Source organism: Alnus glutinosa, chromosome 9, assembly GCF_958979055.1.
Source record: "Alnus glutinosa chromosome 9, dhAlnGlut1.1, whole genome shotgun sequence".
Taxonomy (NCBI): Eukaryota; Viridiplantae; Streptophyta; class Magnoliopsida; order Fagales; family Betulaceae; genus Alnus; species Alnus glutinosa.
Window position 1 is genome coordinate 4,863,769 of NC_084894.1, and position 23,188 is coordinate 4,886,956.

At 34.7% G+C, this 23,188-nt stretch overlaps 2 protein-coding genes across 7 annotated transcripts; one reads left to right on the plus strand and one right to left on the minus strand.

Annotated features, from left to right (window-relative positions):
* Window positions 1–8,703: 8,703 nt before the first annotated feature.
* LOC133878394 (uncharacterized) lies at window positions 8,704–10,074 on the minus strand. Its single transcript, XM_062316945.1, has one exon. The coding sequence runs from the start codon at window positions 9,956–9,958 to the stop codon at window positions 8,870–8,872; it is 1,089 nt and encodes a 362-aa protein (XP_062172929.1). The 5' UTR covers window positions 9,959–10,074; the 3' UTR covers window positions 8,704–8,869.
* A 3,767-nt stretch (window positions 10,075–13,841) lies between these two features.
* LOC133877803 (Holliday junction resolvase MOC1, chloroplastic-like) lies at window positions 13,842–21,772 on the plus strand. 6 transcript variants are annotated; one of them, XR_009901777.1, is made up of 7 exons: window positions 13,842–14,311; window positions 16,438–16,543; window positions 17,073–17,124; window positions 17,230–17,282; window positions 20,146–20,277; window positions 20,567–20,639; window positions 21,358–21,422. XR_009901777.1 is itself a non-coding variant. In XM_062316217.1 (7 exons), exons 1-6 carry the CDS (start codon window positions 13,907–13,909, stop codon window positions 20,982–20,984), a joined length of 855 nt encoding a protein of 284 aa, XP_062172201.1. In that variant the 5' UTR covers window positions 13,842–13,906; the 3' UTR covers window position 20,985; window positions 21,358–21,772. The 6 variants fall into 6 exon arrangements, 3 of the variants coding, with proteins under 3 accessions (XP_062172201.1, XP_062172203.1, XP_062172200.1); XR_009901778.1 differs by lacking the exon at window positions 21,358–21,422 and adding an exon at window positions 20,899–20,963; XM_062316217.1 differs by lacking the exon at window positions 17,073–17,124 and adding an exon at window positions 20,899–20,985 and having other exon boundaries at window positions 21,358–21,772.
* Window positions 21,773–23,188: the final 1,416 nt, after the last annotated feature.

The window sequence follows — 23,188 nt, forward strand, 5'->3', positions numbered from 1 at the left end:
TGAAGAATAAAATAATAATAATATGGTTCCTTGCAACGACAAAAATAATAATAATAATAATAATAATAATAATAATAATAATAATAATAATACTAAAAACCACATCATATTTGGTTATAATAGTAGTTTATCCCATAGCTAATGGTGATTTTAAAAGCCATATCAATTTTAAGAAGATAAAAAGAAAGACAAACAAATAGTTCCTACCGTTACTCACTAACAAGCATATGCTTCTATTGAAAGCTAACATGGATGAGATTTCAAGGAACTAAAAGCCAGGAAGATGGATCTAAACTGGACAGGGAGCATGAGACAGATATCAACCTAAACTATTCCAAAAAAAAAAAAACATGTAAATAAGAACCAATGATAGCATAGTAGCTAGCCAAATGCATTGAAATGTGTTTTCTTTTCTCTGGATTTCATCCCTCATTGACTAACTGTTTCAGGTAAAGAGTTTCCTCAAAGACAAGCAAAGTGGTTCCTTAGGTAAAACTTTCTGGAATGTGCTTTTTGTTTTTTGGTTGTAATGTGACATAAAGGTGATGATCATTTTGAGTGTTTTGGGTCGTTTATTAATGCTTTCGTTTTTTTTTGCTAAAAAGCAAAAATCTACCCTAAAAAAGGTTATCAAACGAGACCTATTGTGAAAAAACAATAAGGAGACAAGGGGAATGCATATCTTACAGATAAGTTTCTACATTGATGAATTTATCAGATTCTCACTTCTACATGACAAACTGAAAAGAACATGTCAAGATAACTGAAACAGTTAAATGGAACTTGAACACCAGTAATATCCAAGTGTCTGTAGACAGGCAGTGAGCCTGTCGGTAAAGATAAGATAATTCCAAACTCAAACTTTCAGCATAATGATGAGATATCATACCTGATTATGCTTAGTTTGCAGAATAATTAAGTTACAGCAGAGTGGCCTAAGTTAACAGAGGAGCCTGACATTTTTTAAGATGCCAAGAATTTCTTGAAATCCTTGCTTCATTCAACTTAAAGCAAGCTATTCCTTTGATATGAAATGCACACAGGACACGAAAAATTTTGTTCATAAGAAAAACGTATTCTTAAAATCTGAAGAAACCATTCATGTACATCCAAAAAACTACTTGTGCTACTATCAAAGCAGAGATATAAACAAACAGGTATGTGACTCTTTAATGTAAGACGGATTCCTTAACTAATAATGCATCACAAATAGGATTAGTTAACAACTTTTTACACGACCTACAAATTCAGCACAAAATTAGCAGGTTAGGGTTGTGACAATTTTTAACACGACTTGTGAATTCGACAAGTTTAATTTAAAAAATTGGTTTAGGATTGACATTTATAATTATTGGGGTTGTCCCACATCGGTTGTGGAAGGGGTTGGTGGTCAGTTTATAAGTGTGAGGGAAAGCCTCATCTCATAAGCTAGCTTTTGGGGTTGAGAGAGGCCCAAGACCACCTAACACTGGTATCAGAGCCCAAGTTTACCAGCAAGTCTCTGGTCCTATAATATGCGGGAGAAATAGGTTGTCACTGCTCTGACCCAAGGCCCGATGTGTGAGGGGGAGATTGTTGGGGTTGTCCCACATCGATTGTGGAAGGGATTGGTGGTCAGTCCACCTAACAATAATCTTATACACGTGCATCAATAATACCCAAATTTGACACACAAACAAGAATCACTATCTCTAATCAGGAACAAAGCAGAATGTGGCATGTAGGCTCTTTGCTAAATACCAAAACAAAAACAAAACTTGTTACTTGTTAGGAGTGCCAATAACATTACATATATATTTGAGTTTTCCTGCAAAACCATTAAAAATCTACCACTGCATTTTCGTCAAACGCTCTATAGACATTATGCCCACTAATTATTAATTCCTACCATTAGCTAGTAAATATACCCAACCAATGCCTACAACCTCACTATTTATTGTTAGTAACTCACCTTTCATGCAGTCCATTGCTCAATTGTGTGCTGTCCTTCTCCTCTTGATGGGCTCAAACACCGGCAATCTTCTAGAAGAGATGACAAAGCAAAGGTTGCCTGTTACATTATGGCGGAACATCCACACAGTTACAAAATCTTGATGCTTAGACAGATGATGATCATGGGAAAACCTTTTCCACCCAGCAGTGAGAATGTAAATTTTGGACGCCCACTGCTTGAACACCATTGGGTATGCCTTGCCTTGCAAGTCATACACCGTGACAGGAATTCCCACATGAAGATTTTCCTCCCCATCCAACAAAGGCAAGAGAAAGTTCTCGACGTCCTGTTTGTTCATGGACAGCCTGCTTTGATCGTCCCTGACATCACTGTCCGTCAACTGCTTCTCAAAAGGCTTAGAGCACGTTCCAATGAGGTTGCCAAGGCTCTGTACCGGTGGGATTTCCGGCGGGTTGTAGACTTCCACGGAAAGGCTTGATTCCGGCTTGGTTGCTGCATTATACTTTCTTTTCAGAGCCTCCAAAGCTGTGGCAGTTTTCTTGTCCAATGTCGTGTTCCTTATAGTATAGAAAAGCAAAGCTGCTCTACCTAACTCTTTGAGTTCTTCAGGGTAATTTTTGTCAATTAAATCACCGAACTTGCTTGGCTCTGAGCCTTTCCCCATTTTTCGTTTTGCCTCCAGAGTTGTTGCAAAGAAGGAAAAACCTGGAATGGGATGAAGCTCTTTCCTAGGGTTTCTGAAAAAGGAAGTTCCTTGTGGAACACGAAATTTGCTTGATGTTTGAGAGACGGCTGATATGGAAAACATAGGACACTACGCTTGGGCTCAGGAGGGAGTAGCTGTGCTGTTCTTTTTTAATTATTATTGTTTTTTTTTTTTAAATAAAAATAAAAAACATCAATATGGTTTTTTTTTTTAGAAAATTGCACCGTTGGTCCCTGTGGTATGCCATAATTATTTTTCACTCCCTATGGTTTAAAAAGTTCATGAGAGATCCCTGTGGTATGTAATAATTACAAATCGATCTCTGACGTCAAATTCTATTAAAATTTTTAACAGATTTCGTAAAATGCCACGTCAGCACCACGTGTCGTCACCTTATTGGTGACACATGGCGCTGACATGTCCAATCTTAATAAAAAAAAAAGAATTTATTAAAAAATAAATAAAAATACTTATTTTTTAAAAAAAATTCAAATTCAAATTCAAAAACAAAAAAAACAAAAAAAAAAAAAAAAAAAAAAAAAAAAAATGGGAAAGGGGGTGGCCCAGCCAGCCACTTTCCCATTTTTGTTTTTTGTTTTTTGTTTTTAATTTTATTTATTTTTTAATAAATTTTTATTTTTTTTATTAAGATGGACACGTGTCGCCAATAAGATGGCGACACGTGTCACTGACGTGTAGGACTAACAAATTTCGTCAAAATTGTGGACGGAAAATCGACCCAGGGAGTAAAACGTAATTTTTGCATACCACAGGGATCTCTTATGAACTTTTTAAACCATAGGGAGTGAAAAATAATTATGACATACCACAGGGACCAACGGTGCAATTTTCCCTTTCTTTTTTTTTTTTCCTATTGTTTCTTTGTTGATTAAAAGAAAAAGAAAAAGGAAAAAAAAAAAAAAAAAAAAAAATCCAAACTCAAAACTTTGCTCTGTACGTACATTAATCTAGTCATTGGCAGTTGCCCAGAATGTGTGACCGACTCCCTGTTCAAGTAAAGGATATATCAACGCAGAGGCATCATTCTGTTGGCTGGGTTTTATTTAGTAGCAACTGTCTGTATTGTATTGAGATGTCTGTACACCTTTAGGGTGCCTATGTTTCACCCTTGTGGTGTCTGTTGTTGTAATGCTATTTGATCTCAATGAAAGGCTTTCTTTCCCTAAAAAAAAAATGAAAAAAGAAAAAAAATAGAGGTCCATGAGATATGGACTTTTATCTGTTATCAATTTGATGTTTTTGACAACCTTCTGTAAACAAATTTTTACACCCAATCTGAAAATGACATGTGTTTTGTTTAATAGAAATATAAAAATAAACAAACAAATTTTTTTGGAGTAGTCGGACCACCCTAGATTCGATCAATCCCCCTGGCCAATTTGGTGACGGCCTTCGAAAATTTTTTTTTTTTTTTTTTTTTTTTTTGTTTATATATATATATATATATATATATATTAAACCAGACAATTGTCATCTTATGACAACATTGTTAAAAATTTAACAGAAGGTGGATGGAATAATCTGTTTGATAACAATTTTAATTTTAGAGAGTAAATTAGTAACTTTTAACTTAAGAAACGATTTGATAAAAGTATATACCTCAAAAACCATTGGAACATTTTTTCGTGCATGTATTAAGTGATTTCTTTTCATTTTTAATTTTGTATCAAGTGTGTATATTGTTATGGGCTTAATTTCTCAAGTACATAATGATGAGCGCAAAATATTGCATATTTACACCCTTTAATTTACATTAATTAATTCTTTAGCTATATTTTAATATAATGTTTTGTGTTAAATTTGTGTTTTTAGTGTTTTGTACATTGCTAAAAAAAAACAGCAGCTTTAAGGTAAAAAATGCAAACTTTGAAAGAAAACATACTTTGAGAAGACTTAAATAATGTGATTATGTTTAACAAAATCAATGAAAAGATTAAATCGAAATTTTTCTAATTGGAGTCAAAATCGAATTGGATTAAATTTTAAATTCTGCACATGTCATAGTATTTTGGCCATAACTTTCCGCTCAAGTATACGATTAAGGTGAAACCAGTGGTGTTGGAAATCTAATTCAAAATACTACAAATCATTGTGAAATACAATTTTCCTAATTCGGACGTCTGCTATGCCAAAAGTGTCCCGCAATATAAGAGCCCAAATCTGGATGAATCTTTTTTCGATTTGTATTAGGATTGCTTCTAAATTTGACTAGGAGATTGAAATACGATTTTTTTGGGATTTCTAGGGCTTCTAGGGTTTGTTTTCTCCCTATAAATAGATTGCTAAGCCTCAAGAAAATAAGGAGAGGAGGAGATGGAGACCAAAAATATTTTCTCTTTTTAGTTTAGTTTTTCTTTAGGTGTATGTTTTATTTTTTGTAATCACGTGTAGCTAATTTCTCAACTAAGGTTGAGGATTAAGCATCATCGATGAAGAACAACAATACTTCCATGTAAGGCTTAGCAATCTATAAATAGATTGCTAAGCCTCAAGAAAATAAGGAGAGGAGGAGATGGAGATATCTTTTGTGATTCAATGATACATTTGATGATTTAAGATAATTTCACATAATTGATTGCTTGGTTTTTATTTATAAAATAATTGGACATCCCTTGTGATTTATTCTACGAATACAATTGATGTTTTGATTTAAATCGGATATCTTGCTGTGATTTACAGATACACTTGATGATTTGATTTAAATTAGATTTCTTTCTTGATTTGTATAAAGAATTGATACATGAGATGATTTTTAATTAACTGTTTGAAGCATAATAAAACATACATAAGATTTTAATTGTGAGAACTTCGGATTAATATTGATGAACATAGAGTATGTTGTTATAATTTGGTGGGTGTAGATTCAAAAACCTTAATACATTTTCTTTTGTTTTATTTTCCTTTATTTAATTTATGTTTTCTTTTATTCACAAAAACAATCTCGCAAATTTTTTGGAACTAGGTTAGATTTAATTAGTTTAGACATAAATTTTGTTCTAAAAAATACAATTTCCTGTGGGATCGACCTCGCACTTACAATCCATTAATTGCAAATGATTCGCGCATTAGCGAGTACAATTAAAATCCACATCACATAACAGATAGAATAAGGGTAGTTCAAAGAATCCTAACACCTCCCAAATCAATTATAGAGCTGAATAATATTAATCTTTGCTTTCTTTTATTAATGAACTTATAGTGTCTTTAAATAAACATCCACAATGCAAAGTATAAGTAAAAGAATAATTAGAATAAACCACTTCTAATGTTATCAATAATGATAACATATTACCTTTAACATTTAAATCCTAATTTAATTTTAATTCTAATGTTACCAATAAAAATAATTTATTATGTTTAAGTTATTCTAATCTTAAACTCATAATAAAATTATACATTTTAATTCTAAATTAAGAGAGTCGTGCCATATGATGTAAACACGTAACACTCATTTTCCCTTAAAATGACCTTGTCCTCAATGTCCAAATTTATTTATTTATTTTTTCTTGCTTCCTAAACCAATCAAAGAGGGCAAAAGTCTTTTTCTTCCTTTTCATGAACCGTGGCAGTGCTGGCGAGATTTGCATAGGCACGACTGGGGTTGTGCAACTGAGATGCTGGGTGCGGTGGGGTCTTTAAAATCAACTCTAAAATTGAATAATATTAATATTTGCTTTCTTTTATTAATAAACTTATGGTGTCTTTAAATAGACACTTACAATGCAAAGTATAAGTATAATACTAACTAGAATAAACCACTTTTAATGTTATCAATAAATATTTAAATTTCAATCTAATCCTAATTCTAATGTTATCAATAAAAATAACTTATTATCTCTAAGTTATTCTAATCTTAAACTCTTAATGAAATTGTACATTCTTATACTAAATTAAGAGAGTTTTGCCACTACAAGACTTCTTCTGCCATAGGATATAGATCCGTATCATATACCTAGTGCCATATTAACCTATAATTGTAAGCTCAAATTTCGTAGTTTTTTCTTCTTGATTTTAAATTTATCCTATCTTAATTACGAGGAAACACATTTTTCATGTTTGACTTATTACTATACTATTCGGCCAAAAAAATAAAAAATTATGATGTTGAACATCTATCCTCGTCGATGATCAAAGTGTTTGTTTGATTTAACAGTTTCAAAACCCGAGTTTGGAAGAAAAAAAAATAGTAATTTCAAAACGTAATTCATAAATGTGATTTTTAAAGACACGATTAAACAATTGGAAAACTCATGAGTTGGTCTTTAAAATCGTTCATTTTTAAAAATGAACCTTGATAATTGCTTAAATGTGCACAATTTTTTTAATTAAAGTAAGCGTTATCTTATCTTATTTTGTAAAAATTCTTGCATTTTATATTGAATTGTGAAATATTGTTTTAATCACTAGTCTTGAGTTTAAATGATATACTAATGCAATCAATTATCTTTTGTAGAATTAGGGGAAAAAAAAAGAAAAGAAAAAAGGAATACAAAAATCTGCATTGCCACGTGAAGTGAAGGGAAGTGAAAGGCTAGTGTGAAAAACAGAGCAACGTTTTTTAACCTGCGGCAAATAAGGAAGTGAAATAAATAAAGGATTAAATATTATTTAACCCCTTAAACTAACAATCACTTTTTATTATATAGCCTCTTCTTTGTCTTGACCATTATGTTGGATGAAAATTCAAAATTGACCAAAATATTTCGAAATTATCATTATTTTGACTATTGAAAAACAAAAATTATCATTTCTATTTATTAATTAGTCAAAAAAGATAAAGGGTAATTTTGGTTTTCATTAATCAAAATAAAAATATTTTTGGAAAAAGAGAAGACAAAACCCAAACTAGCTGGCCGAAATGCAGCAAAGGGGGAGAAGTTGGACTCTTTAAGCGTTGGTGCCATTGAGAGTGGCTGGACGTGAATGAGGGATTTTTTTTTTTGTGTTTAATGCTAAACACTTTGATCATGAAATTTATTTTAATAACCGTTATGAGTATGTGGCTAATATTTTAGCTAAGGCTAGAGGTGAAGCTTCGTATGTTTATTATGTGTTCTTGAGAGTATTTTGAATGTTCGATCTTCATAGATTAATGATCGATTGAACTGGTGGATCCTAGTTGGACTTCTACGCCGGGCTAGAGGTGAAATTAGAAAACCCTGATAATAATAATAATAAAAAAAAAAAAATTGAATGTTGGGGATTATTTTAAATTTGAGAAAAATTTTATGTTGACAAGTTCATTTTGATTCATTATAATTTTTGTTTATATCAAATGCTTACTTTGTTTGATTGGTTATGATTCCAATTTAAAGTGAATGCTTAATCACTCTTAACATGTCATTCAAATCAAATTTTTAATCAAACTCATGCTCAATCGACTTTATTTTTAATTAGTATTAAATTGTTTTATCTTCTAATTAGAAGAGTTAATTCTCTACCTAGTTGAGTAAAAAATGTCTAAGAGAATACGTAATATAATACTAGGTGGATCCGTAAGGCTCTAGTGCTTTTCCCATCAATTTTTCTTACCTCTATTTTACTTGTTAATTTAATTGCTCCAAGCGGAGCAACAACAATAAACCTTTATTTATTTATTTATTTTTTTTTCCTTGTACGATAATAAAATTTTTACTTGAATGTCTACTATTCTATGTCAATTGACCTCGTTCTTTCCGAGAATTTTATTACTTACGATAGCCTGTATTTAGGTTTTGCAATCTTTTTGACACGGTGCATCCGTGCTTACTGCACGAAAATATGCTTCTTATTTTTTCCTTTTATTGTCAGACTTTTTACAATCTACGACTAAATTGTTTCATATATTTCACATGACACAGTGATACTTATAATTTTATGACCACTTGGATTTTTGGTCAAGTACCTATTGAGGAGTTGGGTAGAGTTGACAAGGATCTTATGCTCAAGTCTTACCAAATAAAAAGAAATTCATGAATATAATTTCCCATGAAAAAGCCCACGTAATTGACACAAGTGCTACCATAAAATCGGAAAAGCACAACATAATATTTGTATGACACAAATGTTCGGAGACTAATTTTTTGAAGGACAAAATTTTCCTTCAAACTGACATGTAAAAATCACATATTTTAATGATACATCAATTTAATAAATTAGATCGGAGAACTTTTTTCCAACCCAATTTAAATAAACACTTTATTCTTCATTCAATTCACATACCTTGCCCCAAAACCCATGCATAGAAGAAGCCTTGGCCGGTAATGAATCATCGCCATTTTGGTCACTTTAGCCACCCTTGTATTCCCATTGTATCGGGCTGATGTCGTAGACTTGAAGCTAAATTTCTTCAGAAAGGTTGCCTTCCAAGACGCTGCATTTTGATCATTTACTTTGTCTCTGTCATTTACTTCTCTCGTCGATGCACTCTTGAATAGAAATTTCTTTATTTTCTGTCTCTTACTTTCCCTTATACAAGGCTCACCACTTTCTCTAGCATTCTCTCTTGCTTCCAAATTGGGCTTGGTGGGCAATTCATGGTCTATTTTCACAAGCCTTACTTGTCTAGCAAATGACAACCCCCTGGGCTCCTCCAACTTCTTTGGGCTTTGGCGTACTTGAGCCGAGCTATTGGGCTCCCTTAGCATAGTTGAGCTCAAACCCACTGAGTCATTGGACACCTGTTTTTGTTTGGTGGTCCGAAATGGCGAAAGCGACCGAGCCCGTCTATGGTTGTTGCCGTCTCGTGTTTTTCCTCTCTTTTCCTCCCTAACATTCTCCAACGCCACCACGAAAGGATCAAAATCATCGTTCCACAAGCTCCGGCGAGAAAACGAGAGCTTAAGAACCGAACTCGGGGACCGAGGGGAAGACGCCGAGGAGCTTCGGTTGCCGCCACTCTTGTTGTTGAGATTCTGAAGACGCGGTGGAAGTTTGAGAGGAGGTGTGAGTGGGAGGACTCTGCCATCACAAAAGAGCTCATCAGCAAATGCCATAGCAGTAGGAAGGGAATCCCCACGCTCTACTTGTTGCTTCTGTTGCTGCTGCTGTTGCTGTCGATGATCAAATGGGTTCTCAAAATTCTGGCTTGTTTCGACATTGAAACGGCGGCTAGTTTCGAACTCAAAGTCATCACCGAAAGAGGAATTTGCATCTTCATATGTTCTTGGTGATGGAGGCTCTGTTTCAAATCCAAACAAAGCACTTAACCCTCTGCCGGTAGGACTAGTTGGCACGCTGTAGAAGTACATGTTGCTCTCTTGGTTCCCCACGTAGGAAAAATCCTTTGGCCTCTCCATTGAGTAGAGAAGAAAATGAAGAAAAAAAAAGTGTGTTTATAATGGGTATACCTTGGAAAAGGGATAGAGTGTAGAGCTTTTTGCTCCGGAAGTAAAGGAAACCTTGTCATATATATGAAGAGCTGGTCTCCATCATCCAAGGTAATCTTCAAAGCATATCATATTATCATGTCCTTTTCTACACTGAAGATATATGGGTGATGATCATTTTTTTATAGCTATCTTACTTTTTTAGGAGTTTATAAAATTATCCCTAATCTTGGTGCTTTTGCCATTCATCCACGACCAAATGTATGTCTTTTTGTGTTTAGCATATATATATCAGTAACTCACTGTTCATGGTGCTTAGCCTTGTAATCTTTTCATTGATTATTCTATTTGTTTTGCCTGTTATGTAATATATATATAGCGTGCAAAACAACAAAGAGAATCAGACATCCAAGCCTTGATTTGCCCAAGATCTTCAGGTGAGCTGATTGAGTCACGGATCGAGCTGCAGGATTGTGGTTGAACCATGAATCCAACCAATCCTATATGTTGGCTCGTGACAGTCCCTCACAAGTCACAGCAAAAGGAACCATGTGATAAAAAAAAAAAAAAAAGAAAGAAAGAAAGAAAGAAAGAAAGAAAAGAAATAGGCAATCAGTCAACATTGAGAGCAACTATTTACACCTCCCATGTGGATATTACAGTCACTAGTTAATTAGTATAATCAAATCTCAAATTACCTTTCTCATCAATAGGTTAACTTTCATATTATATTAAAATTTTAAAATTTGTTTCCTTGGTTAAGTGATATGTAGGTATTCAAATTCTTACCATCACGGAATTGAGATTTTTCATGGAACGACCATAATATGAATGAGAGGTCAAACCTAATTTTTAAGCCTATATATATAAGGGTTAAATACCTTTTTAGTCCCTAAGTTTTAGAAACTTTATTTTTTAGTCCCTGAGTTTCAATTTGCATTACAGTTGATATCTCAGTTTTGTGAAATGACCGAATAAGTACCTCGGTTAACTTCTCCGTCCAAAAACTAACCGGCTGCCACGTGTCAATCTCAGAGTTTGACACGTGGCACTATATAAAAAAATTAAAAATTAAAAATCTTTAAAAATGAATTAAAAAAATAATATTAAAAATTAAATTAAAATTTTTTTTGAAAAAACAAGGGTTGGCTGCCACCCCCCTTGGCAACCATGGGGGTGGCCGGCCACCCCCTTGGCCGGTCTAGGGTGGCCGAACCACCCCACGACAAAACAAAAAAAAAAAAAAAAAAAAAATTGAGATCGGTTTTAATTGGCCCTTGGGGCGGCCACCCCCAATAGGGTGGTTCGGCCACCCCAGACCTGAGCCACCCCTTGTTTTTTTCATGGAAGGACCATAATATGAATGAGAGGTCAAACCTAATTTTTAGGTCTATATATATAAAAGAGAAGGTTTTAAAACTAGCTAGGCAACCGGTGAAAAATAACCCCAATTCTCTATAAAGTTGTACACGTCAATGAAAAATATGTAAAAAATTTCCCAATAAAGTGTGACCCATATGCTAGATGATATTTAGTGTGGGTTTATTAATCACAAATTTAAGACGTTAGGTAATTTATTTCAAATAAGAAATTATTTGTGGAATTGATATCAGAATTAATTTTTATTTAGACTCTTATTCCTGGCCTATAAATAAAGAGCACGTGTTCCATCAATATGGGCTTGAAAGCACAATTAGGCCTAGCCATAGGTTAGAAGATATCTCTCTCTTCTAAAATATTTTCAGATTTATGCTGCCAAGGCTATTGGATCAATTCACTTGAAAGAATATGACTGAAGGTAATTATGAATCCTTGTAACAAAGCAGTAAAGCTCCCAAATCTTCCACAATCCTATGTGGTTTTTTTGGTGGGGGAGGGGTCGCCGGGGGTTCTTTCTCATTCTCTTAGTCTATGTTTTTATTAATAAGGCACTAAACTTCTTCTCGCGTGTGCTAAGTGATTATATTTTCACTTTGCTTAGAACTTTAGAGGATTTTAATCATTAGATTTGTCAATGGAAAACTGTGATCATGTTGTAGAAAATTACAACTTTATGGACTAATAGCAAGCTAAACAATATGAATCTATGAACTTTCAATTTGACTAATTAAAAGGTAAAATGAGAATTTATAAAACTACCAAGCTAGAAAAATAAATTTTGGCAAAATTCAAAATTTAACAAGGCAAGGAAAAACTGTAGATTAGTGTTCTATGACGACAGAAGGGTTTTGGGCCATAAGCAAAAAGGAAGGTTGAAAGCAAATACAATAGAAGATGAAAGAAAACTGACATATATAGTAGAATGCAAAGAGAAGAAAGCTGAGAGAGAAGAGAAGTAGCTAGGGAAGATCGACTGGTGCTGAATGCAGAAAGTTAGAGCATTTGGGAAGAGCTCCACAAGGAAAGCAGTAGTCTGATCCAGTAACTGAACAGATTTCAAGTTCATCAGTCTCTTTTTCCATTCAAGTCTCACCTAACATTATTCTAAAAGAAAGAATTAGCAATCTTCTCTCTCTCTCTCTCTCTCTCTCTCTCTCATTTTCACCTAATTCCCCTACTAGACCTTTGCGGAACAAGTGTGAATTCCCTCTTGCCCATGCTATTATTTTTTTTAAAAAAATAAAATAAAATTGTAAGTACATCAAAGAAGAACAAAAAAAAGAAAGAAAGAAAGAAGAAAGGCCAAACAACTCAATAATAAGCCCCAAAACAACCATAGTAAATAGAAATAATAAAAAAAAAGAACGCATTAAATGAATGACGTGACTCTACAGATTCTTGACACAAACACTAAGAAAAGTAGCCATCATTAGAAGCAATTAGACAAAGCGTGATAGATGCATGACTATCGCAAGACCCTTTAACTATATCCGAACTTAAAGTACAAGAGATGCAGATAGGAGCTTAACCTTCGAAATATCCTTCAATCCTACAAAGCAGATATGGACATGATCCTCAAAATATCCTTCAACCCTACCTTAACACCAGTTAAGTAATAACAATAGCAAAAAAAAAAAAAAAAAAAAAAAAAGCACAAATAAATCATCAAACCCAAAAACCAGCAGCACCAACAACGAAAATGGCAAAGACGAGGATGATGGCTAGGTGAAGGCGCGTGAGGTGGCGATGGGGAGTGGGAGGCAACAGCGGGGACAAAAAGATTTATGTTGTTGTAATAGCGACTAATACTTGTTTTTATAGTTTGGGATATGAGTTGCCTCTTGCCCATTTTGGATCCATCTTACTTTGCATAGTTTTTGTTTTAACGTTTCAATTTTATTTTATTTTATTTTATTTTATTTTTTTGTTTATAATAATTTGCTTTAAAAATCACATTTAAAGAAAAAAAAAATCATATATTTTTTCCTTCGAATGATTTCAAATTCTTGGAGATCCTTTGATAAGATTTAGAGATTTTATTCATTTATTTACATATCCATTCATGTAATTTGCAAAAGGAAATATCTTTTATTTTTTAACATATTTTGGTAAAGTTCACGTACCCCTTTTAAACTACTACTCAATTGACAATGTTCTCTTTAAACTTTTAATTTAGACAATGTTCTTTTCAAACTATTAAAAATTGTCGGTGTTCTCTTAACGATGAAAATACCCTTAATAAATTAAAAAAAATTAAAAAAAATTAAAAAAAATAAAACTATAAAAGATTAGAACAGAAATAACATAAAAATCAAGGATGACCAAATTTACAAATTAAAAGAAAATTTTCAAAAGTTTTTGTATTTTTTTTTTCTTAAATTAAAATTTTTGTTTTTTTTTTTTAAGAAATTAAAAATTTTCATTTAAAAAAAAAATCGTTAAAAAAAAAAAACATGTAAAGTACAATCCTCACTCAACTGACAACTCTGTTATGAAGTCTCTCCCTCTGTCTCTGGGAGTTTTGGGGTTTTTGATGGAATGGAGTCCCTTCAAATCAGAGCACACCAGCAACCAACGCCAGCCTATTTCATGAACTCACTCTCCTCCAAACTCAAACCAACCTTCTACTCCTCCAAACTCAAAGCCTTCTTCTGTACCTCTTCTCTAACTCCACTCACTTCCGACCAACCTCCAATTCTTTCTCCAAGAAAAGCAAAAACTGCTCTTTCACGTAACGGTGTTAGGGACAGGGTTGTTAAGGACACCGCTGCCCAGCTCAAGGAGAACTGGTTGGATTCCCTCACCTGCCCTTGTCCCCATGGGTCCGACCCTTTGAATGGCAATGGGACCAATGCGGCTTTGGATTGGGTTGTGGGCATCGACCCAGATCTTAATGGCGCATTGGCGCTCTTGAAAAGCGTCGAGTCCGGTTCTTCTGCTCAGGTAAGTAAATGGGTTGCCTTCAATTTTCAATTTTTTCTTAAAGGATATTTTTCTTCGAAAAATTTAAGAAATATATTGTTTTGCTCTTCTGGGTGGGTATATATATTGACCAAAGTGTTTAATGTGGGAAGTTGGTGTAGAATAGTTTTGGTCCTTATTGACAATCCATGCTTGCGTTCTAAAAGAGCATTTAGGTAGACCAAGCATGTTGTTATGGCACGCCAAGAGAGTTTACACTTATGATGTCAATTTGGGATTTTGAATTGTGCAGTGCTGAAGATGGATTTTGATGAGAAATGGAGTTGGACATTCTTTTTTTCTTTTCATTCATTTGCGTCTTATGATGGTTATTTTGGTAGCTCTGGAGCTTTCTTATTCATTATGGTTGTTTTTCTCTTGACCCTTGTAGAGGCCTATTATTCCATATCTTTGCTTTGTAGATAATAACTTTGTATTTTGTGAACGATACAGTGTGATTTGGAATACCATTTACTTATGTAGTATATTTTGAATTTTGTGAGAAAGAAATGCTAGACCTTTGAGGGGGTCAAGTTTCATTTATTAAATTAAAGTTTGTTCTTGATATCACTTTTTGGGGCATCGGCGAGATCTAATTGTTATTCTTTCCCTTCTCCTTATAATTATTTTAATCCCTTGAAGATTAGGACTTAGATAGGGTTCCATTGACCCCTTTGTGCTTTTAGAATTGATTTCTCACTTATGAATGAAAAACAAAAGGCGTTTGCTGTGGATTATGATTATAAGGTGGGTTCTCTTACATTATCTGTGTCGGGCTTCCTTGGATTCAAGTTGTAAAGAAGTAGGATTGTATGACTACAGAACTGCTTACCCTTCTTTCGTAAGGTGGTCTTCATGCTACTGATGAAAGTTTGTAAGATAAGTGAGCCAATCTTGAGCAAAGTACTGTTTTGATTTGCTTAGTTATTTGATCTAAATAGTCGTGCTACTCAAAATTAGTTTAGAAAGCTAGCTCAAAGTCAATCATAGATTAGTGACCTGGGCTTGAGCAGCAATCACTACTTGGCTTAACCTGGCTTGTTTACATTCCTGGTAGGGAGTCAGTTCTGGGACTTTTCTGTTTTTACTTTGAATAGAAAGCATAATCGAACAACCATAGAAGTGGTTTTTTAAATCAAGCACCATTGGTTTTTTAATAAAATTCGACTACTTGTATAAAAAAAATTGGGCAACCATAGAAGTAGAAATTAAAAACAGAAACACATTTTAAAATTGAAAGGAATATTGTGTAATCAAGACAGATTGCTTCATCTACTTGTAGGTTTCTTTTTTCTTTATTTCTTTTTTATGTCAGAATCATTAATCTGTATTTCTCAGCATCACTTCTGAAAAAAGCTGTATGTGGAGTGTTTATTATTACTTTTTAAATTAAAGGCATGGTTTTTCTTTTTAGTTCATTTCATCACAAGGGCTTTATGGTCACTAGTACTGTCCCCAATTGGGGAATACTGGGAAATGCCCACAACAATTATAGAGATGGTGGCAACAGTTGCTACAAGATTTGGTGTAAAATACTACCTTGCATCACATGGCCTACGTGGCAAGAGCGCAATCTTTCAATGGTGTGAGCTTAATTTGAATGTTTTTAACTCTTTATTTCTAAAATCATATATGATTGGATGAGTACCTTTAGTAGTATCTCTTATCATTCTTTTTTTAACCTTCTTCCATTTTTACTATGTCACTCCAGTGTACTTGGCTTATTTCTCATTTTCTTCAGTAAAATTTTGATTACTTTCTAAAAATGAAAAGAACATCTAATAAGATCTGGGTGAATGACCTCTCAAATTGTTTTAAATGATAAAAAAGAAAAAAGAAAAACGAAAATCCCATTTTATTAATTTTTCATGCCTTTTATGGCTATAATTTTCTTGTTTGTAGTGGCAGTTCTGCACTTTTCAGTCGTGTTTTTTCATGAGAAGAAATTCAACCTATCATGTTTAGGTGTTTTATTTGCTTTTGGTTTTATTACTTGCTACTTTTTCTGGTGCAATAACACTGTTTACAGGCCCAGTGGACCAGAAGTTTCTCAGGCTCAAATATATACTTCTCTGATTATAATTATTATTATTGGTCTAATGCTACAGGTATTTGACTCTCCACACTTGCAAGTACTGGTTGGGAAAAGAGTTCGACGACGTTTAGATGTCAAGTCTATTGTTCAGTTGCTTCGAAGTCTCGATGCTCCCTTCGGTATCTGTTTTGTTTTTGTTTTTATTTTAGCACTGAGGTTCAGCTCAATGCTTTAGCCTCTTTTCATGTTTCGTGGTGGATCTATATAGCCTTAAAGATTGGAGTATCTGACTGCTCTCTATTCCTGAAATATAGTACTAAATGCAGACTAGTATTAACACGTCAATAATTTATATTGCTTTTCTATCCTTCTTTCTTTTGGTTTTCTGGTTTAATTTACTCTTAGCCAGCTGGCTTAACCAAGAGGAGAGGCATATATTCTCCCTCACTTGCTGTGGGAAGCATTGATTCTTAATTGAGGTGAATGAATCTCACAAGACTTGTTTTGGAAAAATGTTTGTTGTGAGATTGGATAAAATTTCATGTGAGGACGAGGGCTAGAGTGTGATATTTTTTTGTACCCCAATTTGGTGGTCTATCTGCTACTCTCTACTTCTTTGTTCTGAAGGACATTACTAGAGCCTCGTTTTTGTTATATCTGATAAATTCATGAAGATTAGTATCCATGATAACTATGACAATGCTTTAGGATCTTCCTGTGATGTGGAATACCCAGTTGGCAAGATATCTTGTTTTCATTGGTTAGTTATTGAAGCAATCTTCTTAAAATCACGCTTATATGGGTGCTTTATTGCTATAAAAGCTTGAGTATTATTTTTCTAATGAACTGACTGTTTTATTTTCAGGAACTACTGCATATATAGAACAATCAATTCCTTATCCACAGGATGGCAAACAGGTTTCTTTTGGCCCCTCTCAACGGAAGATTATTTTTTTGCTTTACTAGTGCTGTCATATTCTTTTAATCACTTGCTCTTGGTCATTGTTTCTGTTGTTGTTTGTTCTTGAAAGCCTATTAATTTCATGTGTGGTGTTACCTTACTATTCTCTCAAATGATAGTGCTAGAGAATCTTGCTAATCTCCTCCTTTGACCAAAAGAAATGAGCTAATTCCATCATGCTCGCTGGGAGGGGGGAAGACAGAGGGCTCGTTTGGCACCGGTTTTTAGGGTAGCTTTTTGCTTTTTAGCAAAATAGCAAAAGCATTAACAAATAACTCAAAACACAAAACACTCAAAACTTCACCTTTATATCACATCACAACCAAAAAGAAAAAATATCCTCTTAAAAGTTTTGTAAAACGAACCCAGACTCTCTCATTTGATATAATGCACTACTGTGCTAGTGCAATCTAGTTTAAAGATGTTAACTCCACAGCTACTTATCATCCTCTCTTGATACTTTTTGACTTTTCCACTCAAAAAAGTTCCGTTTAGAATTAATTATGTTTAGACTTACCCTAATGCTTAGAAGAGGAATTTGTTAGTGAGTGGAAAGTGTGTCATAGCCATTGTTATTCAAACTGCCTTGTTTTCCAGTCACAACCATTTAAGGTCCAGAAGATTATTTTTTTTCTAGTCACCCATCTCTTCCACCTACTGTTCCATAGGTGATTGGGTTCTTTCTACATGTCTAAACTGCCTTAAGCATAATATTCCTGACTATGTTTCATTATTGCTCTTATATTAACATCTCACTTTTGAAAATGGCAATACTGCTAGACATTTAGTGAGTTTTTCTCATTAAAGTGAATGTTGCTACTCAACCGATATGAAGACTAGAAGTTTGAGATTATTACAAATTTCAAAAGTAATTAATTCAAATACTAAAAAACAAGTCGAGCTGGAGAATCCAATTTCAAATTTGTCTTATTATATTGTATCAAAGTAAATTTAAATGTGCAGTCCTTTTCCTATAAGTAGCTTAACTTATTAGAAATGGCCAAGGCCCACGTACCAAGGACTTGTGCACGTCTGCGCTTTTTCAATGATATGACATTATTTTAAAAAAGAAAAGCATACCAAGGACCTGTACTAGTCAAAGGTGGATAATCTCTCAGTTTTCCATTTTAGAATCAAACTTTTTGAAAAATTTGCATCCAATTGATGGCATCCCTTTTTTTAAATTTTTTTTTTTTTTATAAGTAATTGGCCTCCCATTTTTTGGGAGTAAAAGAAATACATTAGAGGCTTGCCATAGGCCTTACTGATGTGTCCAAGTTGTATACAAGAGAGAGACATTAAGAAAAGGAAACATGATGGGTGTGGCCAGGATTATCCATCCAAGTATACTGTCGGTAGAAGATGTCCTCTTTTTTTTTTTCTTAAATTTTTTTTATAAGTACATCAACAAAGGAATTACAATAAAGAACAACAAAGGGTTGTGCAACCCAACAAAATAACCTCATCAATGCAAAAATAAAAGGGAATGCATCAAATTAATGACGCGATCCTATAAATTCCTGGCACAAATATCAAGAAAATTGGCCGCCAATTAAGGCGATTTGACAAGGCACACCAGGAATGGCACAACCAAGAGGCACAAGAAGGGCCACAGATCTCGAAAGGTCCAATAACCCAAATTGTAACCTAGCAAAGAAACATTTGCAGCAGCACACCCGGAGGCGAACCACCACATCGGAGAAAACACTGATGAAGGTCAAATCGGAGCCAACATAGGGGTACAAAAAAAAAAATACATAATTTTAAGAACAAAAATACGACAACAAAAAAAAAACCCAGAAAAAATAGAAGCAACAAGGCAAGACCGGCATCAAGGCCTTCTTTGATCCCACATGCCAGCACAAGGAGGACGTGCTCCGGCGTGTGGTGGTCACGCTCTGGCATAAAATGGCCGGAAGAGAGAAGACCACTATAGGAGACCCATGGCAATGGCAAAAGACGGCGGCAGGAGGCAACATGTGCAGCGGGGGGCTGTCCACGCGTCGATGCGTGTCTATCATGCGCCAGCGAGTGAGATCTACTCGCTGGCGCGTGCTGGCCAGAAAGAGATGGGGCTAGTGGCGGATGGAAGCGATGAGGCCGGAGAGCAAGGTGGAGTGGCGCGTCTGAGTATGGAACTTTCTGAAGTTGACTGATCTGAGATTGAAAAACCTAAATTCAAAAACTTTAAAGAAGTAGTGGATCTGCGGATGGAAACAGCTGGAAAAGGTGGAGTCTGAGCGGTTGGCAGTGGAAAGGGGGCGGGTAGAGCTGGTGTATTGAGATAAAAATTGCCAAAAGGCGATGGATAAGACCTCAAAAGAGGCAAATAGGGCATCTGAAGAGGCAGTTCGAGCATCAGTAGAGGCGAGAAAGGGAAGGGAGAGGAAGAGGAGGGGAGCAAAGGGAAAAGGGGAGGAGGAGGGAGTGGGTTTCACTTCCTCCTCCTCGACAGCCATGGGGCCATGGGGGACTCTTTAGTTGTCTTTAGGAGAGAGAACATAGCGTTGCTCTCCGTTCCAATAAACTGACATCGGAGAAGATGTCTTTAAGCTCTAAAGAAGATGACCTTAGTTCAATAAAATCTTTAAACAATTGTAAGACTTTGTACAGCTTATAAGTGTACGAAGCAGAAACTGAAATATGCAGAACAATATTCATGTATGATGTAGCTCACATTGGTTGAAATTTCTAAAATATCGAAACTTTGTAACTGATTTTCATTGAGGCCTTGACAGATTACTAGTTGCAAGCAGCTCTTCAAAGTAATACCAATTTTTCATACTTAATGCTTACGATATTTTCCTTTTTTGAGTGAAGGGGTGGTGGAGTGGAGGATTTGGGTACGGACTATGGATTGGGGTCTTAGTTGCCTCGGGATTTTCTGTTGTTCCGGTGCCATCTCGGTCATGGAAAAACGAATTTGAACTCTCTGGAAGGAGTTCTTCAAAGGTTGGTTTGATCCTAGCCTTACACATTAGCATGGGCTTTTCTCATTGTTATCTAATGCAGTTCCATTTATCCTGAAAATGAAGTTGGCTCATTTATCATTGTGTTAATCAGTACAGGCCTCTTGAATCTTCAATTTAACTATTTTGATTTGCTTTCAATATTACTTTCAATCACTTTATGCTGGCTTTGTCTTTTGTTTTAAACTGTTCGGTTATATTTATTTTTACATCAAACGTAACATTATCAGCTTCCTTTTACTCAATATAGATGGTGCATTTTGACTCAACAGGACGATAGCCGGAGAGTTGCATCCACATTATTTCCAACGTTGAGTCCCCTCCTGAAAAGAAAAAAGGACCATGGTAGTCTTACTGTCTCCTTTGTTTAAATGGAAATTTATTCTGTGTATGTTTGAGAGCAGTACCAAAAAGAGGAGATAACACACACAAAAAGCTAATTTGAGCTAGTGCTATAAACTCATCACAGAAAAACAATTTTGATACTGACAGTTCCAGCTGACATGAGTGCATATATATTATTGTCAACAACCCTTTTCTTGAATTCCTTAAAAGGTGTATCCTTCTGCTTAAAAATGTTCTTGTTCCTCCATACATTTTGCAGAACTGTCAAGAACAGTTTGTAAAGATAGTATGATTTTTGCGTCCTTGGAGAACCCAACCAAAAACTACCAAGAAGTGACTCCTTAAGGTATTTAGCATAGCTGAAAGTGACCATTTTGTTCATGATGGCAAAGGGGAACGCTTGCAACTCCTCAGTGACAGCATGTTTAAGAACATAATAAACTCATTCTGCACTTTCATGCATGTCATACTATTGTTTTGTTCAAGGCCTATACAACATGGTTAGGACTTTAACCTACACTTAGTTCACAGAATAAATGTTGCCTTATATGGGACTGGAGAACCAAGTGACTGCACTGTTCTGGAAAGACAAAGTGTTAGAAATTGATTTTCTATTGGTACCTCTTCAAAATACTGAGTAAAAAATGTGTTTTGCTTACTGATCATAGATTGTTTTCCCATATACTTCTGTTTTTGATTGATTTCCTGAAATTTGCAGGTAGGGCTGAGGCTTTACTCATTGCTGCCTATGGCAAGGGCCTGAAGAAGTTAAATTCATCATGTATATTAGAGGAGTTGGTGCCTTAATATTCGCAAATTGCCCAGAAATCTGTCTTTAACTTCATCCATATTTTAATGTCTGAGGTCTCAATTCTCTGAAAGCATGCGGTGGAATTAGTTATTGAATTGGACTGATTAAAAAGCAGCTTAAAAGATTCGTTTTTTTAGAGCTTTGGTGTTTCTCTCAGATTCATGATACCTGGTAAAAGACTGGTATAACCATTTTTTACTAATCATATACTGATTTTGTGGGATTGGGATCCCATCATGTACATCCCATTGTAATTCTGCATATCTGAATCATTAAAGCACTATTAGATATTCCAATGACAAAGTCTTTCCTTTTGAAGTAAGGGCTAACATTCTCGCCATTTAATTGCTCTCTCAATGTCTTTTATGCACTAGATTATGATTTCCAGTTTAGGTAACTAAAACAAAATAATCATAAAGGACATGAGTTTTATTCTAAACTCCAAAATAAGATGAGATTGAATGTGAAAATCTGTTTTCAACTACTTGAATTGACAAACAATTCTTTGATGAGGTGAATGAGATTGCAATAAAAAGCACAAGCCAAATAGAATTGCACTGCAGTGGGTTGCAAGAGGTGAGTATCCTTTTGGACATGATAGCAACTTAGCAAGGGCGGTGTGCCAATCAATGTAAGCTCGAAGATTTTTCTTTTTGCTCTTTCTCTATGATGGTGTTTGAGATATTTATTTTTTCTTTGGATTGCTGCAAATTTTTCTTTGACCTCTCCTTTTTCAACCCAAAACTCTGAATTTTTTATTTTTTTTATTTGTTTCCCCAAAATATGCTTGGTTTTCTGCATTTCATTTTCTGGTTTCTGTCCTCATTTTTCTTTCCTCCTGCTCCTTACATGTGCTTTTTTTCTTTAATTTTTTCATCTCTATTTTCTGAATTGAATTGTTGCAGGAGGAGATCGAGATTACTTTTGGGCATGGTAAGGAAAAGAAGGAAAAGGAGCTTGAATTTGATTTAGTTATTTGTTGATTTATTCACTTCTTCTGAGTTTTCATTGAAGAACCATTGAACTAATGAAGTTGAGGATATGGAGATGAAGAACTTGTTATACAGCTGCTAAAAAGTGAGAGCGATGAAGTTAATTGAAGGGATGATCTGAAGTGGAGTTCATAGTGGACTGAGTGGGAGACTATCATTGGATCTAATCAAGGTGTTGCTGCTGTAAAGCTTTTCTGGGTAATCTGGGAGGAGAGATAAAGCCTGCAGCTTGGGTTAATATTTTCCAAAGCAGTAGTCATAAAGAATTGATATAGGATTGGAATACATATCTTCCTTGGAAGAGAACGAGAAGGGAGTCCTCAATTTCTCAAATAAGCAGGGTAAGAAGTAGGGAAATGGGATAATGCTAAATTGCTAATTGGCTATTTGTTGGACTCCTCACCCCACTTTAAGTTGATGTTCAGTTATGTTGAATCTAGTTGGCAAAGGGTGAATTTGTGTTGTTGGAAGAGAGAAAAGCATCCTTGCTTCTCTACCAATGAAATAATGGTCTGTGGTTGGAACATATCCCTTCCATGGAAAAGAATGGGAAAAGAGTTGTCAATTTTTCAGTGAAAGAGCTTGTGGACGAGGTGAGGGAATTGGATAATGCTAGTTGGCTTTATTGTACTCCTCACCCGCCTTAGTGATGTTTAATCATGTAGAATTCAGTTGAAAAATGTTTGGAACTGCATAAGCGTTTTTGTTGGGATCAAGTGTTTTTTCTTCATAGGTTTGGGGTGCCA

Coding starts and splice junctions, on each gene's coding strand:
- LOC133878394 (XM_062316945.1), bottom strand. CDS start 9,958: ATGGAGAGGCCAAAGGATTTTTCCTACGTGGGGAACCAAGAGAGCAAC.
- LOC133877803 (XM_062316216.1), top strand. CDS start 13,907: ATGGAGTCCCTTCAAATCAGAGCACACCAGCAACCAACGCCAGCCTAT. Junction 14,312..16,437: donor AGTCCGGTTCTTCTGCTCAG/GTAAGTAAATGG, acceptor CTAATGCTACAG/GTATTTGACTCTCCACACTT. Junction 20,278..20,566: donor CTGGAAGGAGTTCTTCAAAG/GTTGGTTTGATC, acceptor TTGACTCAACAG/GACGATAGCCGGAGAGTTGC.